Source organism: Enhydra lutris, unplaced genomic scaffold, assembly GCF_002288905.1.
Source record: "Enhydra lutris kenyoni isolate GAN:26980312 unplaced genomic scaffold, ASM228890v2 scaffoldscaffold2, whole genome shotgun sequence".
In the NCBI taxonomy this organism is placed as follows: Eukaryota; Metazoa; Chordata; class Mammalia; order Carnivora; family Mustelidae; genus Enhydra; species Enhydra lutris.
In genome coordinates this window covers 29,577,152-29,593,252 of record NW_019154086.1, presented here as the reverse complement: position 1 = coordinate 29,593,252, position 16,101 = coordinate 29,577,152, and the positions used below count along the sequence as shown (strand labels likewise).

Sequence of the window (16,101 nt, the reverse complement as noted above, 5' to 3'; positions counted from 1 at the left end):
TATGATTGAGTTTCCCCAAAGCCATCTCCGTCTTAAAACCTGCTTAAAGGCTAAAGGCAAACAAATCCTTCTTGAAACCTGAGTCCATTTTAAGATGTCTTTACTAAAATACCCTCTGAACCATTAGCTGTTATGTCATATAATTTCCTTTTCCTGAGAGTAACATTCATGGTGATTACTGCTATAAGGAATTATAAGTCTCAGCCAGTAAGAAGCTCTGCTCAGTTTCCCACTGTGATAATGTGGTACTAAGGCGATTTTCTGAATTTCTACCTGAGGTGTTTTTTCATTTCATTCTGACTACTAAATCTTCCCCCCCTCCTTTTTTTTCTTTGCCTTTCCTGAGTTAGAAATGCTGTATGGTTTGGTTGATTGAGGTCTGAGTTGATCCTTAGCACAAAGGTCAGTTGGGGAGCAGAACAACAGAATTTATGATCAGACTTTCTTCAGAATGAAAATATATATCCCTGGGTGATTTAAACCTTATTTTGTAATGGTATCACAGGTTATTTATTTATTTATTTATTTTAATAATCTGTGCCTCCAGTGTCGGACACGTCTTTTCAAGACTTTAGTAGCTCGGTAAATAGAAAATGCTACATACCCCTAAATTCAAATTAGGTTTAATTTAAAACGACTTTTTACTTTTAAAATATGCTTTTAATGTGTTTTTTTTTTTAATTTGCAGTTTTACTTCCCATTATTTCCTAATCCATATATCTTGAGTTTTAGATTAAAAATGGGTTGATTGGAGGGGGTGGTTGACAAACTACAGATAATTAATTTTAAAACTTAATTTATCTGGGAGCAAAGGGTAACCTGAACATATTAGATTTCTCCGGGGGGGAGGATTCCAATGGAAGAAAATTAAAAGGCGATAAATTCTAGCTCAGTAGAAGTCCAAGCTGCCTAATAGTTTAAGACAACTTGAGGACATTCTGTCAGAGCTACTCACGGCCAGCCAAGGTATTCAAGTAAGTGACTTTAGCGGTCCCTTTACAAAGCCACATCACTTTTAAAATTCTGTATTCCTTTGTCTGGGCTTTCAGAAAGTAGAAAAAGGAGGACTGTGAATATGTACAGAGCACCTACCCTGTGCCTAGCTCTGAACTATTGTCATCCTTCCAACAATACATGGAATTATTCACCCTATTTTACTGATGAGGAAACTGAGGTTCTTAGAGGTTAAGTAATGGGCCCAGAGAAAGAAGTGAGGATTCAGAACCTAAGTCCGACTGACTCCAAGCCCCCTGAGCTGATCACAGTAGAACATGTCCCTTCCATGCCTAGCTAGGGCGTGGCTCCTGGTCTGCAGAGGAGGACACGCAGGGAACAGAAGCAGCCTGCTAAGGGAGAAGGCTGCCTTTCCCTACTGGACTTTTAGTAATTCCAAAAGTTACCAATAGGTGGCAGTACATACACGTAACTGTGACGGTGTCTGCTTTAAATGGGTAGATTTTCTTTTTCTGGGTTCCCTATAATTGTCAAAGAATCATTTTCTGTGAGTCATCTGAGCAATTTATACAAAGCATCCCTACCCACTGGAATAAAAAAAGATACTAATGTCAACTATCAGACAAGTTGCTCTTTGCATTTCTCTCTGTGACAGTAATAACGCCGCCAGAGCAATTCAGTGTTGGCTTCCTGCCCCTGGCTTGGACAAGTCTCCTTATGGTCCCTTGCTGCTGAGGGGTCTCCTATGCTGACACACAGACTGGGACTACTGGGGAGGCTTGAAAATTTACTTTTTTAGGGACACCTGGGTGGCTCAGTCGTTAAGCGTCTGCCTTTGGCTCAGGTCATGATCCCAGAGTCCTGGGATCGAGCCCCAGATCGGGCTCCCTGCTCCTCACGAAGCGGACTTCTCCTTCTCCCACTCCCCCTATGTTCCCTCTCTTGCTGTCTCTCTCTGTCAATGAAATGAATAAATAAAATCTTTAAAAGAAAAATTACTTCGTTAAAAAGTCTTCAGACCCAAACAGTATTTTGAAATGTGTTCAATTTAAAAAAAAAGGTTAGGACAGAGAGTTGTATCCGTGGTCCACCTTGTGTGGCACAGACACAGCCTGGTGACCCTCTGTGGCCACCTCTCTAGCACCTCGTGCTCTATGCGCTCTCCTGGGTTCCAAGGTTGTGTCTCTCTGACTGGGTTCGGGGTTTCCTTAGGTTTCTCTAGGGTGAACCTGTGGTGTGTTTTTTTTTAATGACATAAATGAGCTTCCTTGGTTGGCTTTTGGCAACTTGCTCAAAGCATAGCTTTACCTCAGACAACCCCATTCTATTTGTGGGGGGTGGGGAGCAGTCTTTCTTCAGAGAGCTTTGCTCTAATGAGCTTCTTTGAATCGTCCCCATGGGACAGGACACGAGATGACCGCATGCTGAGGACCCCATTCATCTTTATCAACAGGAATGTAAACTCAGTGACTCCACACGTGTTTATTATGTACCAACCATGTGTTTGGTGTTGTGCCAGGGGCTATTCTATGTGGCCTGAAATTATCTTTCCCTTTAACATGAAATTGGTGTGAAAAAAAGTGATATTAGCAAAAGTTAGCATTTTATCTTTTATCAACTTATGAACTCATTAAGTTATCACCGTTGTCCTTTAGTTATCATGGGTAAGTTGGGACTGACATTGGGACTGACCCACTTCTCCTTGCCAACAACACCTAAGATTGCTTTCCATTAACAAAGCCAGACAGTTTTAACGCGCGCTCCCAGATAACAAACAACTGAGCAGAACGGCTGTCCTCCTTGCTTCCACGCAGGCTACAGAGTGGGATGAACCTGCAGATATGTTTTGTCAACGACAGCGGCAGTGATAAGGACAGCGATGCTGATGACAGTAAGACGGAAACCAGCCTGGACACCCCCTTGTCTCCCATGGTGAGTCCAAAGCCACCAAAGCTCTGTGTGTGTGCCTTCCTGGTCATTTAGCTCCTTTTTTCTCATTTGTCAGGAAAAAACAAAACATGGCAGAGATGAAAAAAGAAATGTCTCGTGCCATTTCTTGACACAGCATGCTCCTAAAGTTTGACAGTGAAGAATCAAAGCTGTGATACAAGGACACATAAACTCTGCTAAAGTTAGCAACTACTTTCATACTGAACCATGAGAGAGCTCACCTATGCTCTATGTCCTTCTCCATGGGGCTGAGAAATATTAAGTGCAGAGCAGCAGTGGGACGCATTCTGAAAGGTGGGGGCGGGGTCCGGGTGAGGATGGGAGCACTAGCACACAGGGACGTTCCTCAGAGAAACCAGTGAGATGATGTGTGTAAAACATTCCCGGCTCATTTCTTGCGTACATATTGCAAAGGATGGCTTAATGATCCCGGGGGCTTATTGCTGGAATCCTTTACTCTCTGTGACGGCTTTATCATCTTTCTTACCAAAGAACGACCAGCAGGAAGCCGCGTTGGTCCATAAGTGCAGGGCAACGTCAGAATTTCACTGGATACTTGAGATCCTGTCCACTCCAGAGAACAACATGCTGCCGTAGCTCTGGGTTAAATTTTTTGCTGTGTCTGATCCCTTCAGGAAATTTTGAGACCTAGAACCAAAGGGACATCTCGAGGTTGTCATAAGCAGATTCTCCCTATTGTTATGTGACTCTGCTAAAATCAGAGTCTGTTCTTGGCACTGAAGAAATAAACCCTCTGCTCTAATGTTACCCGAGATTCGTATAGACCAAGTCAAGTAGCGAGTCACGTTGATGGAGGGCAGTCTCTCAGCCACTCTGGGCGGGACCAACGACTGGGGTAGCCCATCTCCAGAGATGGCGCCTGACACAGAAAGCTCAGGGCTGCTCTTTTTCCCTTCACAGAGCAAACAGAGTTCTTCCTATTCTGATAGAGACACTACGGAAGAGGAATCCGAATCCCTGGATGACATGGATTTCCTCACAAGGCAAAAGAAATTGCAAGCCGAAGCCAAAATGGCCCTCGCCATGGCCAAACCAATGGCCAAAATGCAAGTAGAAGTGGAAAAACAGAACAGGAAAAAGTCTCCCGTCGCTGATCTCGTAAGCAGGAGACACTGAAATGCCAGCGAGTTTGGTGGCTAAAATGGTTGATGCGGTCCCAGTTCTTTCCCAGAGTTATGCAAACTTGGGTTTCTACAAGGCAGTTTGTAAAAAGTACTGTCATTGAGAAATATTTAAGTTTGTTTCTTTTTCCTTCCTACTGAAAGATTCATAAGCAACAGATTACACAAAAGTAAACTCTGTTCTGGATTCATATCCATATTCAATGGATAGATTCAATATCTATTCATTCATAGAAAATCTGGATTCAAATATCTGCTATATTTCTTAGAGGTGATATTAGCTGTCAGGGGAATATTTTAATGTCATTAAAACAGTACTAGTTTAGAACCTACTGGTTGTGGCAAACTCACTATCGCCATGGCTGTCATTCCCACCTTTCAGTGAAGACAGTATGGCATAATGGATAAGGGCCCTGGGCTTTGAAGGTCACCTCTGCCATTAACTTGCTGTGGGACTCTGGGCAAGGTACTGAAGTCTCAGTTTTGTCGTCTATAAAATGGGAATAGTTACACCGGTGTGAGAGCACGATTGTGAGAATTCAGTGAACAAAGCATTTAAAGCACACAGCACAGTGCTTATAACATGGTGCAGACGGATAGAGAGCTGATATTATTAATTTTATCCATGTCATTGGTATTCCCGGAGCTCCCTCGTCATTCATTTGTAGACATGATCACGGACTCGCAGTTGTCATGGCCTATGTTCAAGACCAGTCTGATAGCTTTTGATTAGTGTCGCATTTTGACGCCAGAAATGTTTTGGACAACATGGTGTGTGGGGCTGGGGTGGGGAGCTCGCACTGGGAAATGCTCTGGAGCACAGGCCCAGAACGGAAGTGGGTGAGAGCAGATCTGTCAGGAGAAAAGTGGGTCTTGTTCTCAGTGCCGTGGCTGCTCAGGTCACACCTCCATTTCTTCCTTCTGTATCTTCAGCTGCCACACATGCCTCATATAAGCGAATGCCTGATGAAAAGAAGTTTAAAGCCCACCGACCTGCGGGACATGACTCTCGGGCAGCTACAAGTGATAGTCAACGATCTCCATTCCCAGATAGAAAGTAAGTGTGCGGAGAGCTTGAAAATGGGGAGTTCGATGTGAAATATCGTGGGATAGTACTACCTCCTTGATTCACTTCCTTTGTCCCTTCCCTTGGGTTCCTCCTGCGTGCCGCAAGAGAAGGAAGAGGATCACAAGGCTCTGTTTTTGTTTTTTTACCGTAAAGTGTTCAGAAATTTCAAGAATTATTCAAGGTTCTCAGAGGTGAGAGGTCCTCTTGATTCATCTCAAAGCCCCAGCGCCGAGCACGATGTGTGTATTTGGCTCGCAGCATCAGTTTCTGGACTACCATTTGGTAGTTACGTGTCATTAATTATGCAATTACACCCTCAACTGTACTTGTGTATCTGTTCGTTTTGGGTCATCAAATCAGATTCAGCTTATTTTGTGGGACTCCAGGTGGGGAAAATTTGTATGACCAATATGTGATAATTACAGGTTGACAAATTATGGGCCTTCCCTCCCGCCCCCAGAATAAAGAAGGGCCTCCAACAGAAGTGTGCCGATAGATGGCACATGAGAGGTGCTCACTTAGGTGCCTGGTTACGCAGAGAAGGGCAGCTGGTTGCTCAGCCCAGTGACAGAGAGAACATAGAACATACCCACTTGGGCAGTGTGGTTAGTCCAGCTGAATCCATGTGCCCTCCAACCTTTGGAACATAAGATTCTATAAAATCCTGTGAACTTAAGATTGAAAACCACCTAAGAGACCAACCAAATGCATTCACCAACTAACTATAAAGAAGCACTTAAGAGTCAGCCAAGAAATGTGTACACGGACTGAATGTTTTAATAAGATTTATTGATGGGGCACCTGAGTTGCTCAGTCAGTCGAGCGTCCGACTCTTGATTTCGGCTCCGTGCATGGAGTCTGCTTGAGATTCTCTCTCTCCCCCTTTACTCCCCCCAACTTGCACACTCTCTCCTTAAAAAAAAAAAAAAAAAAAAAAAAAATTTGTTTAGGTATGATGAAAGTATTGTGGTTATGTTAACTTAGAAAAAGAGAGCCCTGTCTTTAAAGATACATACTGAAACATTTACAGATGAAATGATATCATGTCTGAAATTTGCTTTAAAATAACCTAGTAAGAGAAGGGAAGATAGATGTGTCGAGATGGGCCATGAGCTGATCGTTTTTGAAGCTGGTTGGATGCATGGGGCATGGGGATTCATTGAATCAATCTCTTTGCTTTTGTATCAGTTTGAAAATTTCCAAACCAAAAAGTGAAAAACTTCACGTGGGGAAAAAATTTCCATGCACTATGTGGGCCCTCTACTGAGTGCTAGTATAAAAAGCAACTGTACTGGAATTAAGAAAAAAAAAAATTTTTAACTACCCTAAAAACATACTGAAAAAATAGAATTGGACATATTCAGAATTAATTTAATATGTTCAGTATTGTTTTAAAATCAAGGGAAAGCGTTTGACATTCTAATTAAGAAACCATAGATTCACAGAGTTGTTGTTTTTTTAAATTCTACTACATTTTAATTTTAGTTGAGAGTAAATTACTAGGACTGTAATTATTTCAAGGACCGAAAAGGCTTTCCGATATTTTACTACTGAAACGTCTTCCTTAGACTTCTAAATACTAAAATTATCATCCAGCTTTTTTTAGTAGTAGATGAATTTAGACCTCTTTGTATGATTCCCCCCCCCCTTTTTTAAATTGGAAACTAATCTGAACTAAAGGCAGATCAATACATCATTTGAAGTCAGGATTTCTAAAAGCACTTCCAAGGAGAACCGAGCGGAAGACCTCCTTCCTTTCCTTTGTTTCTGGGCCTAGAGCTCTTGCTGCTTAAATGAACGCTATGGTGCATGTGTCCCTGTGTCCAGACCTAAAAGCTTCAGTCTAAGGGTTAAAAATAAGAGAGCCCCTTGCTTGTTTCTATTTTTCAGGAATAGGAGCCAAATTCACCCAGTGCACTGACTTCAGGAGGATTAGAAATGTTTCTATCTACATATGTTTTATTCCCAGTATGAATCCTAAGGAATCTTCTCCTTGGTACTCATTCAGAGATTTCAAGGTCTTACGCATCTGGCTTTCGCTTTTCTTGAGATAGGACTTAGATATTACTGAGAACAGCCTTCACTGTTATTTTAGCGATTTTCCTAACAGCTAACGATTTCTTTTCCCACTTTAATGTGACTGTCACTGGAAGTACTACCTACTTTACCCCTTTTCTTCCAACACTTCTGTAATTATGCCAACTAGTCATGTTCTCAAACCGAGGACTTCTCCTGGGCTGTGAAGGGCTAACGTAAGAATTCTAAATCTTAGCCAGAGTAACTTGTGCAATGGTCCATATAGCGGCTGACTTGGATGCGATCATATCCGTTCGTAAATGCCCCCTTTCTTCGCTCCAGGCTTGAATGAAGAGTTGGTCCAGCTGCTCCTCATCCGAGACGAGCTGCACACGGAGCAAGACGCCATGCTGGTGGACATCGAGGACTTGACCAGGTCAGTGAGGCTCACCCTTGCCAGAGAAGGAAAGAAGCCCAGGGTGGTCTGAGTTGAAGAATTAAGGCTCCAGAGAACACCTTCCCCTTACTTCCATGAGTAACTCACCTCATCTCTGCTGGGGTCAGCTGTCTAGATGGAGAGGAAGTGGCTAAAACTCCTTTCCAAAGGCACTGCTTAAACACACACACACACACACAAATGCATTGCTTTTTCACAACCGTCCTCCCAGTACATTAGGATTTCTCATAACCACCACCTCCCCCAAAGGAGGTCAGCAGTTCTGGACCAGGACGACTTTCTCCTGGAGGACTGTCCTCCTGGGCAGCCAGCCGGACGCCATTCCACGCTGGCCCACATCCAGCACACAAGCAGCCATGCAGTGGGTGCCATAGGGTGTTATTTGGTGCTCTGTGACCCAGATCTCACCCACACCTGCCGTGTCCAGAAGGCAGGGACCCTGGCGTCTTTCCACAGCGCCAGTGCCACCAGATTGTTCTCACTGTGGGGGACACTCCAGGACTTGAGTCTCCAGCAGGGCCTGACTCCAAGCACCCCCTCAGCAGAGGTAAAGAATGTTGCCTCCCCCCGCATCAGGAGACGGAAACGAGGCTAAGGCCAGTCAAGATCTGGCATTTCTTAGCAGTTCTCTTTGTAGGAAAGCCTATCCCCATTAGTATATAAAGTCTGGGAAATATCATGAGCACGCGTATGATCTCATATATACTTTGCTACCTTTTCTGAAACAGTACATGTGAAGTCTTTAAACCAAGAGGTAACAACTACTATTAATCCCAGAAATGGGATTCAGAGAGTAGAAGGCTCCCCAAGGAGAGAAAGAACACCGCTTCTCACAGTAACCTAAGGAATTAACCACATGATCTAGAACCATCCGAGAGAAGCTTTGAAAACACATGTAGGGAAAATGCACTTAACACCTACCACAGGACCTCTTCTCAAAGTGTAACGCTAGCTAAATTATTTTTCTAAATTCAGTGTTATAAAAATAGTTTGGGTAGCAAAATAAATGCTACAGAACTATGTTTAGGCTTTTTTCTTTAAAAAAAAAAAAAAGAACTATGGGTAGTGTGCTTTGGGTACTATAGTGCCTCACCCCTAACAAAAAACAAAAAGCCAGAAGGCCTCATACCTTCTTAGCATATTCGCCTGTATCTAAAATATCACAGCAACACTCACATAATATTACTGCCTTCAACCCATGTCTCCAGCCACTGCCCCAACAACTATAAGACACGTCCTTTTTTTTTTTTTTTTTTTTTTTAGTCAAAGAGATTTGTGTATATCTATTAAGATGATGGGAATTCACTTAGTGAAATCTAAGACCAAAACCTGCATCTTCAAAAAAATAGGTGAACTCTTTTGTAAATTCTGTGACTTGCCTGCAACAGCAAAGACCTTTTCTCAAAGCAGCACTGGCATTCCTCAACACCGGTGAGGACACTGGTGAGAGGCCCCCCTCTCCTCTTGGAGTGTTAAGCTGGTACTTGGGTTTGGTGCGATCATGGGAAACAGGGCAGGCAGAACCACGGGATGAAAAGGAGGGGAGTTACTAATTTAATGGTGTTAGAGGAAGCCTTTAAAGGGGAGGAAGTGGGGAGAAGTTCCTGTGTCCACTCCTGGCTGCAAACTGTCACTTTGCTCCTGGGGGAATCTGAGGGTATGTGAAAATAGCAAAGTCAGAATTTTGCAGCCAGATCCCTGGGAAGTTCTGTTCACCTGTTCCCTTTACCTGTCCAGTAGAGAGTGAGACGTTCTGCCATTCCAGGTGTCAATGCGGATGAGTGGTTCTCAATTTCAGCTGCACATTGAAATCACCTGGGGATTTATAAACTGCTGATTCCTGGGTCCCACCCTCAAAGATCCCGATTTAATGATTCTGTGGGGTGGCCTGGGTATTTGGATTTTTTTTTAACTCTCCATGTGATTCCAAAGCAGAGCCGAATTTGAGATGCACTGAGATGCAATTGAGATGTAACACCTCTTTAGAAAAGTGCTCCCTGATGCCCCCGCCCCGGCTCCCAAGACTGGGGTAGGACCCTCTCCGTGTTCCTGGCCACATGGCATCCCTTCCACATGGATCCTGATCGTATTGTGTTACATCATCTGCTCTTTCTCCTCATTCACTGCACACAAACCCCTCCTCCCTCTAAAGCAGAGGCCAGGCCGTTTTCATTCTCCCCTGTGTCCCCAGACCCTAGGACAGGGCCTGCCAGGCACAGGTCCTCGGTAATGATAGTTGCTAAAAAAGGAGTTCTTGTGGGGTTTAAGTCAAACAAATGCTAATAAGGACTTTCATATAAATAGTTGATGAGAACCTTTTAGTTTTATGGACTAAAACCCTTTCCCTCCTTTGTTTAAAATGTTAATGAAATCCGTGCTTGTATGTATGTCTCAGGATAACACCCAGCTTTCAATATTTTCTGAAGCTATTTCCTGTCCTTTCCCTCTCGCTCAGAAAAACCCCTCACCATATGTGTGTATACACACACGTGTGCACTCACATGTATTTTTTAACTGCTGTAGAAACTATAATTTAATTAGTTATAGTGGAATCTTAGCTCAGTGGGCATCAAAATATTTCTTGAGCTGAATTTAAGTGAGGCCTGTAAACTACTTGATGAAAATGATCAAAGCTGTTTTACACACATAATCAGGGCCATGACAGGGTCCACTGAAGGGCGTATTCTTTTAGGACTAAAGGGCTGATCTTTTTTTCTTGAGTTCCTTTATTATTAAATGAATATCACCAATTATTTGTGGGCCGTTGAATGTGGCAAGGACACTGTTGTCACTTCCCTATTTCTGAAAGTATTTGTGGTTTGCCTCCCCTATCCCCAGATAGGAGACATTCTGCACAAAGCCAGTGAGTTAAACTTGACGTCACTGACTACCCAAATCTAGGAAACATACAAAAACTGCCCCTGAGCCTTTGATAACAGCTGAAAACCACAGCCTAAGATGTTTTCTCTTGCCAAATTTTTAAATTCCTAAAATTGTCCATCGAAACATTTGTCTTTTGCAGACGTCAAACACTACCACTCTGGGAAAATGTTTAATTAGCGCACATTCAAGTGATGTCAGCAGCTTTCCCATTCTTCCCCCTCCGTCTCCACTGGCCAGCTGCTGGGTTGGTTGAATGTGGGGCTCATGGGCCGCAATAGGGCTCGATGACTAAAAAGACTCACCCCACCCAGCCACTTACCCTCACCGCCCTGATGATGGCTTTAGAACTAATGTGGGGCAGGGAGGGAGTATGCAAACATGGAAAATCTTGACACCTATAGAAACCCACAGTTTGTTAGGAAGACATTAGCTTTCGTAAGGGGGGAACTGGCTTTGGTTTTATTGGCTTTAACTTCTAATATATATGTATATATATCTCATATATATATATATACTTTTTTTATATATAATGGTTCTATTGGCTTTAACTTCTGTCAAGAGCCTTTTGAATGCTTATGTTTGTGTCTGCGTGCTTGTGTTTAGATAAAGTAGTCACGCGGTTCCCCTCTTTGACAACACCTGGTTTGGACTTTTTGCCTAGCACTTACATACTACCGGCTCTCTCCTTCTTTGCTATCGGTTCCTTTTTTGTCCCTCTCCACTGGAATATATGTGCCGTGAAACCAAAGACCTCAGTGTCTGCTCACCACCAAATTCATGGCACCAGGAACAGTACCTGGGACAGAGAAGCATATTCATTTGTTGGCTCTATTTTCCCAGATACTTACCTCCTTTTTTAAAAACACAGTGCTTTTTCTTCTCAAAAGTAATGACATCTACCATTCCCAGGTTAATCTAGTAACTTAATAAAAGGAATCGTACAGAGAATATACAAATTAAAGAGGTCAAAATCTGTTGAATTAAGTACTGTTACTTAATTCTCTTGGTTCCACTGTGAGTAACTCTGGGGCTCAGTTTGGGGGATTGTTGTAACTGTGCATTAGAAAGAAGTTTGGAGCATTCGTCTTAGCGCTAAATAATCGTATGATTCCTTTTACAGACATGCGGAAAGTCAGCAGAAGCACATGGCAGAGAAAATGCCTGCCAAGTGAAAGAAGCCATCTGACTGGAGGACAAGCTAAAATTTCTTTTGCTTCTGTGGTTGTAAAAATGCTGTTGCTAAAGGTGGCGCAGAAACAAACGAATATCAGTGTTAGTCATTGATAATGTCTGAAGCTTAACGTCCAGTGATTGGCCTTTGCTTCTTAATTTATTTTAATTTTTTTACTGTGCCACTAACTATCAGGCATTTTAATAAAATATTGTTACAAAAAATGTACAGTACTGACACCATCACAAGTCATGGTTCTCAAAGAGGGTAGTTTTAACTTTATTATTTTTTGTTTGTTTGTTTAGAGATTTTAAGTTGGAGCAGTATTTTACCACTGACTACTTTCATTCTTCACTGTAGTTTAAAGAAGAACTGTAAATGACGGTGCTATCTATAAAGTCAGAAAATACATGCCTGCCTCGTAGTGAAGTTGTAGCTCTCCGTAATAAGTACATTTTAATCAGTTTTCAACATTTTGTGAATGTTGACTACCTGAAGTTCATTTTTAGATGTGCTATTAACATTCTGTTGGATTCAGAGGGTTCCTTGAAAGTTTTATGTATAAATATGTAAAATAAAAATTAAAACTTTGTTTCATAGGTTATGTCTTTTTGCTCACTAGCCAGCCCGACACAGGCTATATTCCTAACCTCCTCGCACTTCCTCAAATGAACTCCCCATCGTGAAGCTTTAGTCAGTGAAAAAAATAAAGTGCTCCAGAGGAAAGCAAAGCAGAGAATTGCCAAGAAGATTGGGAAGGGTATCAGAGTGTGTGTGTGTATGTGAGAGTGTGTGTATGAGAGTGTGCATGCAAGAGAGAGGGTGTGTGTATGTGAGAGTGTGTGAGTGTGTGTATAAGACAGTGTGTGTATGTGAGAGAGCATGTGTGAAACTGGGTGTGTGTGTGAGAGTGTTTGTGTGTGTGTGTGTGTGTGTGTGTGTGTGTGTGTGTGTGTGATCCAAAGAAGAAAACCTGCGCAACATCAGAACTAGCACTCTGTCAGTGCTCAGTTATCAATCTGGAATGTTGGTGCTTTACCATCTACAAGCTCCTGGTCTTGTTAGAGCCTGTTAGCGCATCAAAACTCCATTTTCCAAATTTGCCACATGAACAAGTGATGCTTTGTGTTTACTCTTTTCCTGAGGCCAGTTGTTGCCATGTTTCAGATTTTAACCACTTCTGTTTGGTCTCACAAAGAAAAATGCCAAGTCTAAAGTATATAAAGAATACAGATTTTCCCCAATAAGTAGAGATTCAAAATTGATTTAATTAGGTAATGTCCATGCAGGCATTAGAGGATCATAAACTAAAGCAGAGATGTGCAATCAACATTCCAGAACCACCCACAGACCACCTGGTTTCATAATTAGGTCCATGATGTAATCTGATGACAGTTTGTTATATTTTATTTTATTTTATTTTTAGTTTCAGGTGCAGAATTTATTTAAGTGATTCATCACTTACATCACTTACATAACATGAAGATAGAAGTCTAGACAACTGTCTACCTGTCCCTTTCTTAAAAATACCCAGATAGATATTTTAAATAAGTAAGAGTTGCCAATCTTCAGTCTCCTATGTAACAAAATAGGTAATCTAAAATTGTAACACTAATCATTTTTTTATGGGCCTCTTTCAAGTTATTTTTATATAGAATGGAAAAATACTGCAGCCCTTAAATATATTTTGGCTTTTGTGAGTTGGCTTTTGACCAGGATAGGTTGCTAACCAGTGAGTGAAGGGTGGGCCCCAAAGAGGGGTCCTCTAACTGAGCTTCTAGTCCTGCACCAGCTGTCAGTCATCTCCCGGAGTGACCTTAGCCAGAGACCAGGTCCAGTTGCCAGACCTTGGCTAGTGCAGCTGGGTGAGAATATTTGTCAGTAAGCCAGCAGCTCTCACCTTCAGATGCCCAGTGGAAGCACCTGGGGAACCGTAGAAACCATTGGCCCCACAGACACTGATTTAATTGGTCCGGAGTGTGGCCTGAACACTATCCTCATATTGAGAACCACCGCCTTAGATGTTCTTTTTTAGCTTTTCTGTAAGCATTTTTCTAAAATATCTATGTTTTTGTCTAATCAAAACGTATTCCTACTAATTTGAAACTTTTGGAGAGAGCCGACCAAGAAGAGTGCCACAAAAATCTGGGCCCACATCAACGCAGTAGTGTGACCTAAACCTCCTGGGTCATCCACAGCCTCAAGTCGTGACGCTAAAGCTCAGCCCACCAAGAGAAGGGAGGCTAATTTTTAAAATCCTCACCAGAATTGCCAATTCCAATAAAAATTAAGAAATGAGTTTTTTCTTTGTCTCCCACAATGCTCTCTCTGGCTGGAAATGTGTTCTGAAGGAACCCATGGCCTCTCAGTTCTTCAGTTGTTGGAAGCCCATCATTACAGCCAGAGAGCTCCTAGCTGGAGAAGGACGAGAGTGCGCTGACACACACAAGGGCCCCCGGAAACACCTCCGGGGGCAAAGCAGTTCTTCCCATTCCCCTGAGACCCTGAGAGAAGATTCTACCGGTGTACTTCTCTGCCCTCATAGAGGTGTCACCAAGTGACTCACCTCCAGGGGATTCTTTCAAGATTGGATCTTTCCAGTCCTTCCACTTAGGCTTTTCAGCAAGCACTGGGATTATTCCCAACAGGATTCTGACCTGCTCTAGGTCCCCCTTCTGTTCATAAACTAGGACCCTTACTAGTTAACCAGGCTTTGTTAGAATGCTCGGTTGCCTGACCTCAGAAATAGGGAATAAGGCCACCTCTCTTCCTGATTTTAGGAGCGGGCAGTCCAGGCAAGTGTACACTGGCTCTGAGGCCAGAGGGTTTGGGCACAAATGCTCACTCCATCATCTTCCCAGTGACCTGACCCTGAGCAAGTTATGAAGTTCTGTTTTCTCTTGTTTTATCACCTGTCAATAAGATCTCTTGGCATTATTCTAAAGCTTAAAGAAAATAATGTCCATGAAAACACCTGGCACCGAGTAGATCCTCAGTAAGTAATTATTGAAAGAATGATCACGGTTTGGATGGAAGAAGAATTCTGTATTTTACCAGGTTCTGAGATCTAGAACACTCTTGTGGGGTTTTTTTCTTGTTTATTAATCATTAACTTACAAGACAGATATTTAAATAGTTAAAAACTCCAGTCCCTCCTCCAAATGTCAATGTTAAAACTTGGAATGTATTCTTACACACTTTTCTCCGTGCTTACACAGACAGACACACACATATGGGTTTTGTGGTTCAGTTTGTTTATACAATGGTGGGATCCCATAGAACAGTGCTTTGCGACCTGCTTTGTCCACGGTCATCCTTCCAGGTCAGTATCTACAGATCTAAGCCATTCTTTTTAATAGCTGTATAGTAATCCCCAGCATGGTGGAAAATACCTTCTTCAGCCATTCCCTTAAATGATAGACATTAAAGATCTTTCTAGATTTCTGCCACTAAAAACAGTGATGAAATAAGCATGGATGTACTCATCTACTTGTGCTTTCATTCTGTGATCACCTCATTATTCTTTACCTGTCCCTTGGTACCATGTTTAAATACATCAGAGTACAAAGAGCTAATTAAGGTAGAAATGCCAGGTGAGGCCAATGTAGGGAAGTTCAGTTCCTTACAACAAAAGGTTTGGACATTTTCTGACAAACACCAACTCATTTTCATCTGTCATCATTTCATGGTTGAAATTTTTTTTTTAAGATTTTTTATTTATTTATTTGAAAGAGAGAGAATGACAGAGAGTGAGCATGAGAGGGGACAGGTGAGAGAGAGAAAAAGAATCCCTGCCTAGCAGGGAGCCAGATGCGGGACTCAACCCTGGGACTCCAGGATCATGACCTGAGCCCAAGGCAGCTGCTTAACCAACTGAGCCACCCAGGCACCCATCATTTCATCTTTAAAGAGCATGTGTGTCACTTCTTTGATGCAACTGTTTCTATGTGTGTGTGTGTGTGTGTGTGTATTACACAGCCTCCAAAGACCCTCATCTACTTCCTGAATTCAGCTTTGTCTCCATTTCCTGTTTGAGGGTAGAAGCAAACCTCAGCCACTCCAGTAACGCTAGCCCCCAGCACAGAACCAAGTAGGGAGGTTTCCTTAGAAGAGAAAGTCTCTGATCATCAGGATCCACCATTTTGACACTGGCATTAACTGGTGGCACTCTTCTCTTCCTGATGTCTGATGCTTCTCCTCTTAGCTGAGGGATGAGCCCCCTAGCCTGGCTTTTACACGGGTTTAATCTCACTGTTCTCCAGCCTACTGCCCTGCTTCCTGGTTGACTCCTTCTTAAGTTCTTTACCTTTCCAAACTTTTCATCTGTCATCCAGTGATTTCCCTTCCACAGAATACGTCCTCTCTGCTGTCTATGATAAACAGCCCTATGGCAGATATAGCCTGCCATCTGCCAAAATGTATGCCTCCTCATCATGTTCATAGTCACAGGGTTTTTCCT

The 16,101-nt window shown here is 42.6% G+C and overlaps 1 protein-coding gene across 2 annotated transcripts in view; it reads left to right on the top strand.

Moving 5' to 3' along the window:
• The window catches only part of LOC111148260 (schwannomin-interacting protein 1), a 52,657-nt gene extending 40,418 nt beyond the window's left edge, over positions 1–12,239 (top strand). Inside the window, exons 3-7 of one of the 2 annotated variants that reach the window (XM_022504730.1) lie at positions 2,769–2,886; positions 3,826–4,023; positions 4,980–5,103; positions 7,474–7,567; positions 11,592–12,239. In XM_022504730.1, coding sequence (XP_022360438.1) covers positions 2,769–2,886; positions 3,826–4,023; positions 4,980–5,103; positions 7,474–7,567; positions 11,592–11,643 — 586 coding nt within the window. In that variant the 3' untranslated portion in view covers positions 11,644–12,239. The remainder of the gene's footprint in view (positions 1–2,768; positions 2,887–3,825; positions 4,024–4,979; positions 5,104–7,473; positions 7,568–11,591) is intronic. The other variant, XM_022504722.1, reaches the window with a different exon arrangement.
• The last annotated feature ends 3,862 nt before the right edge of the window (positions 12,240–16,101 follow it).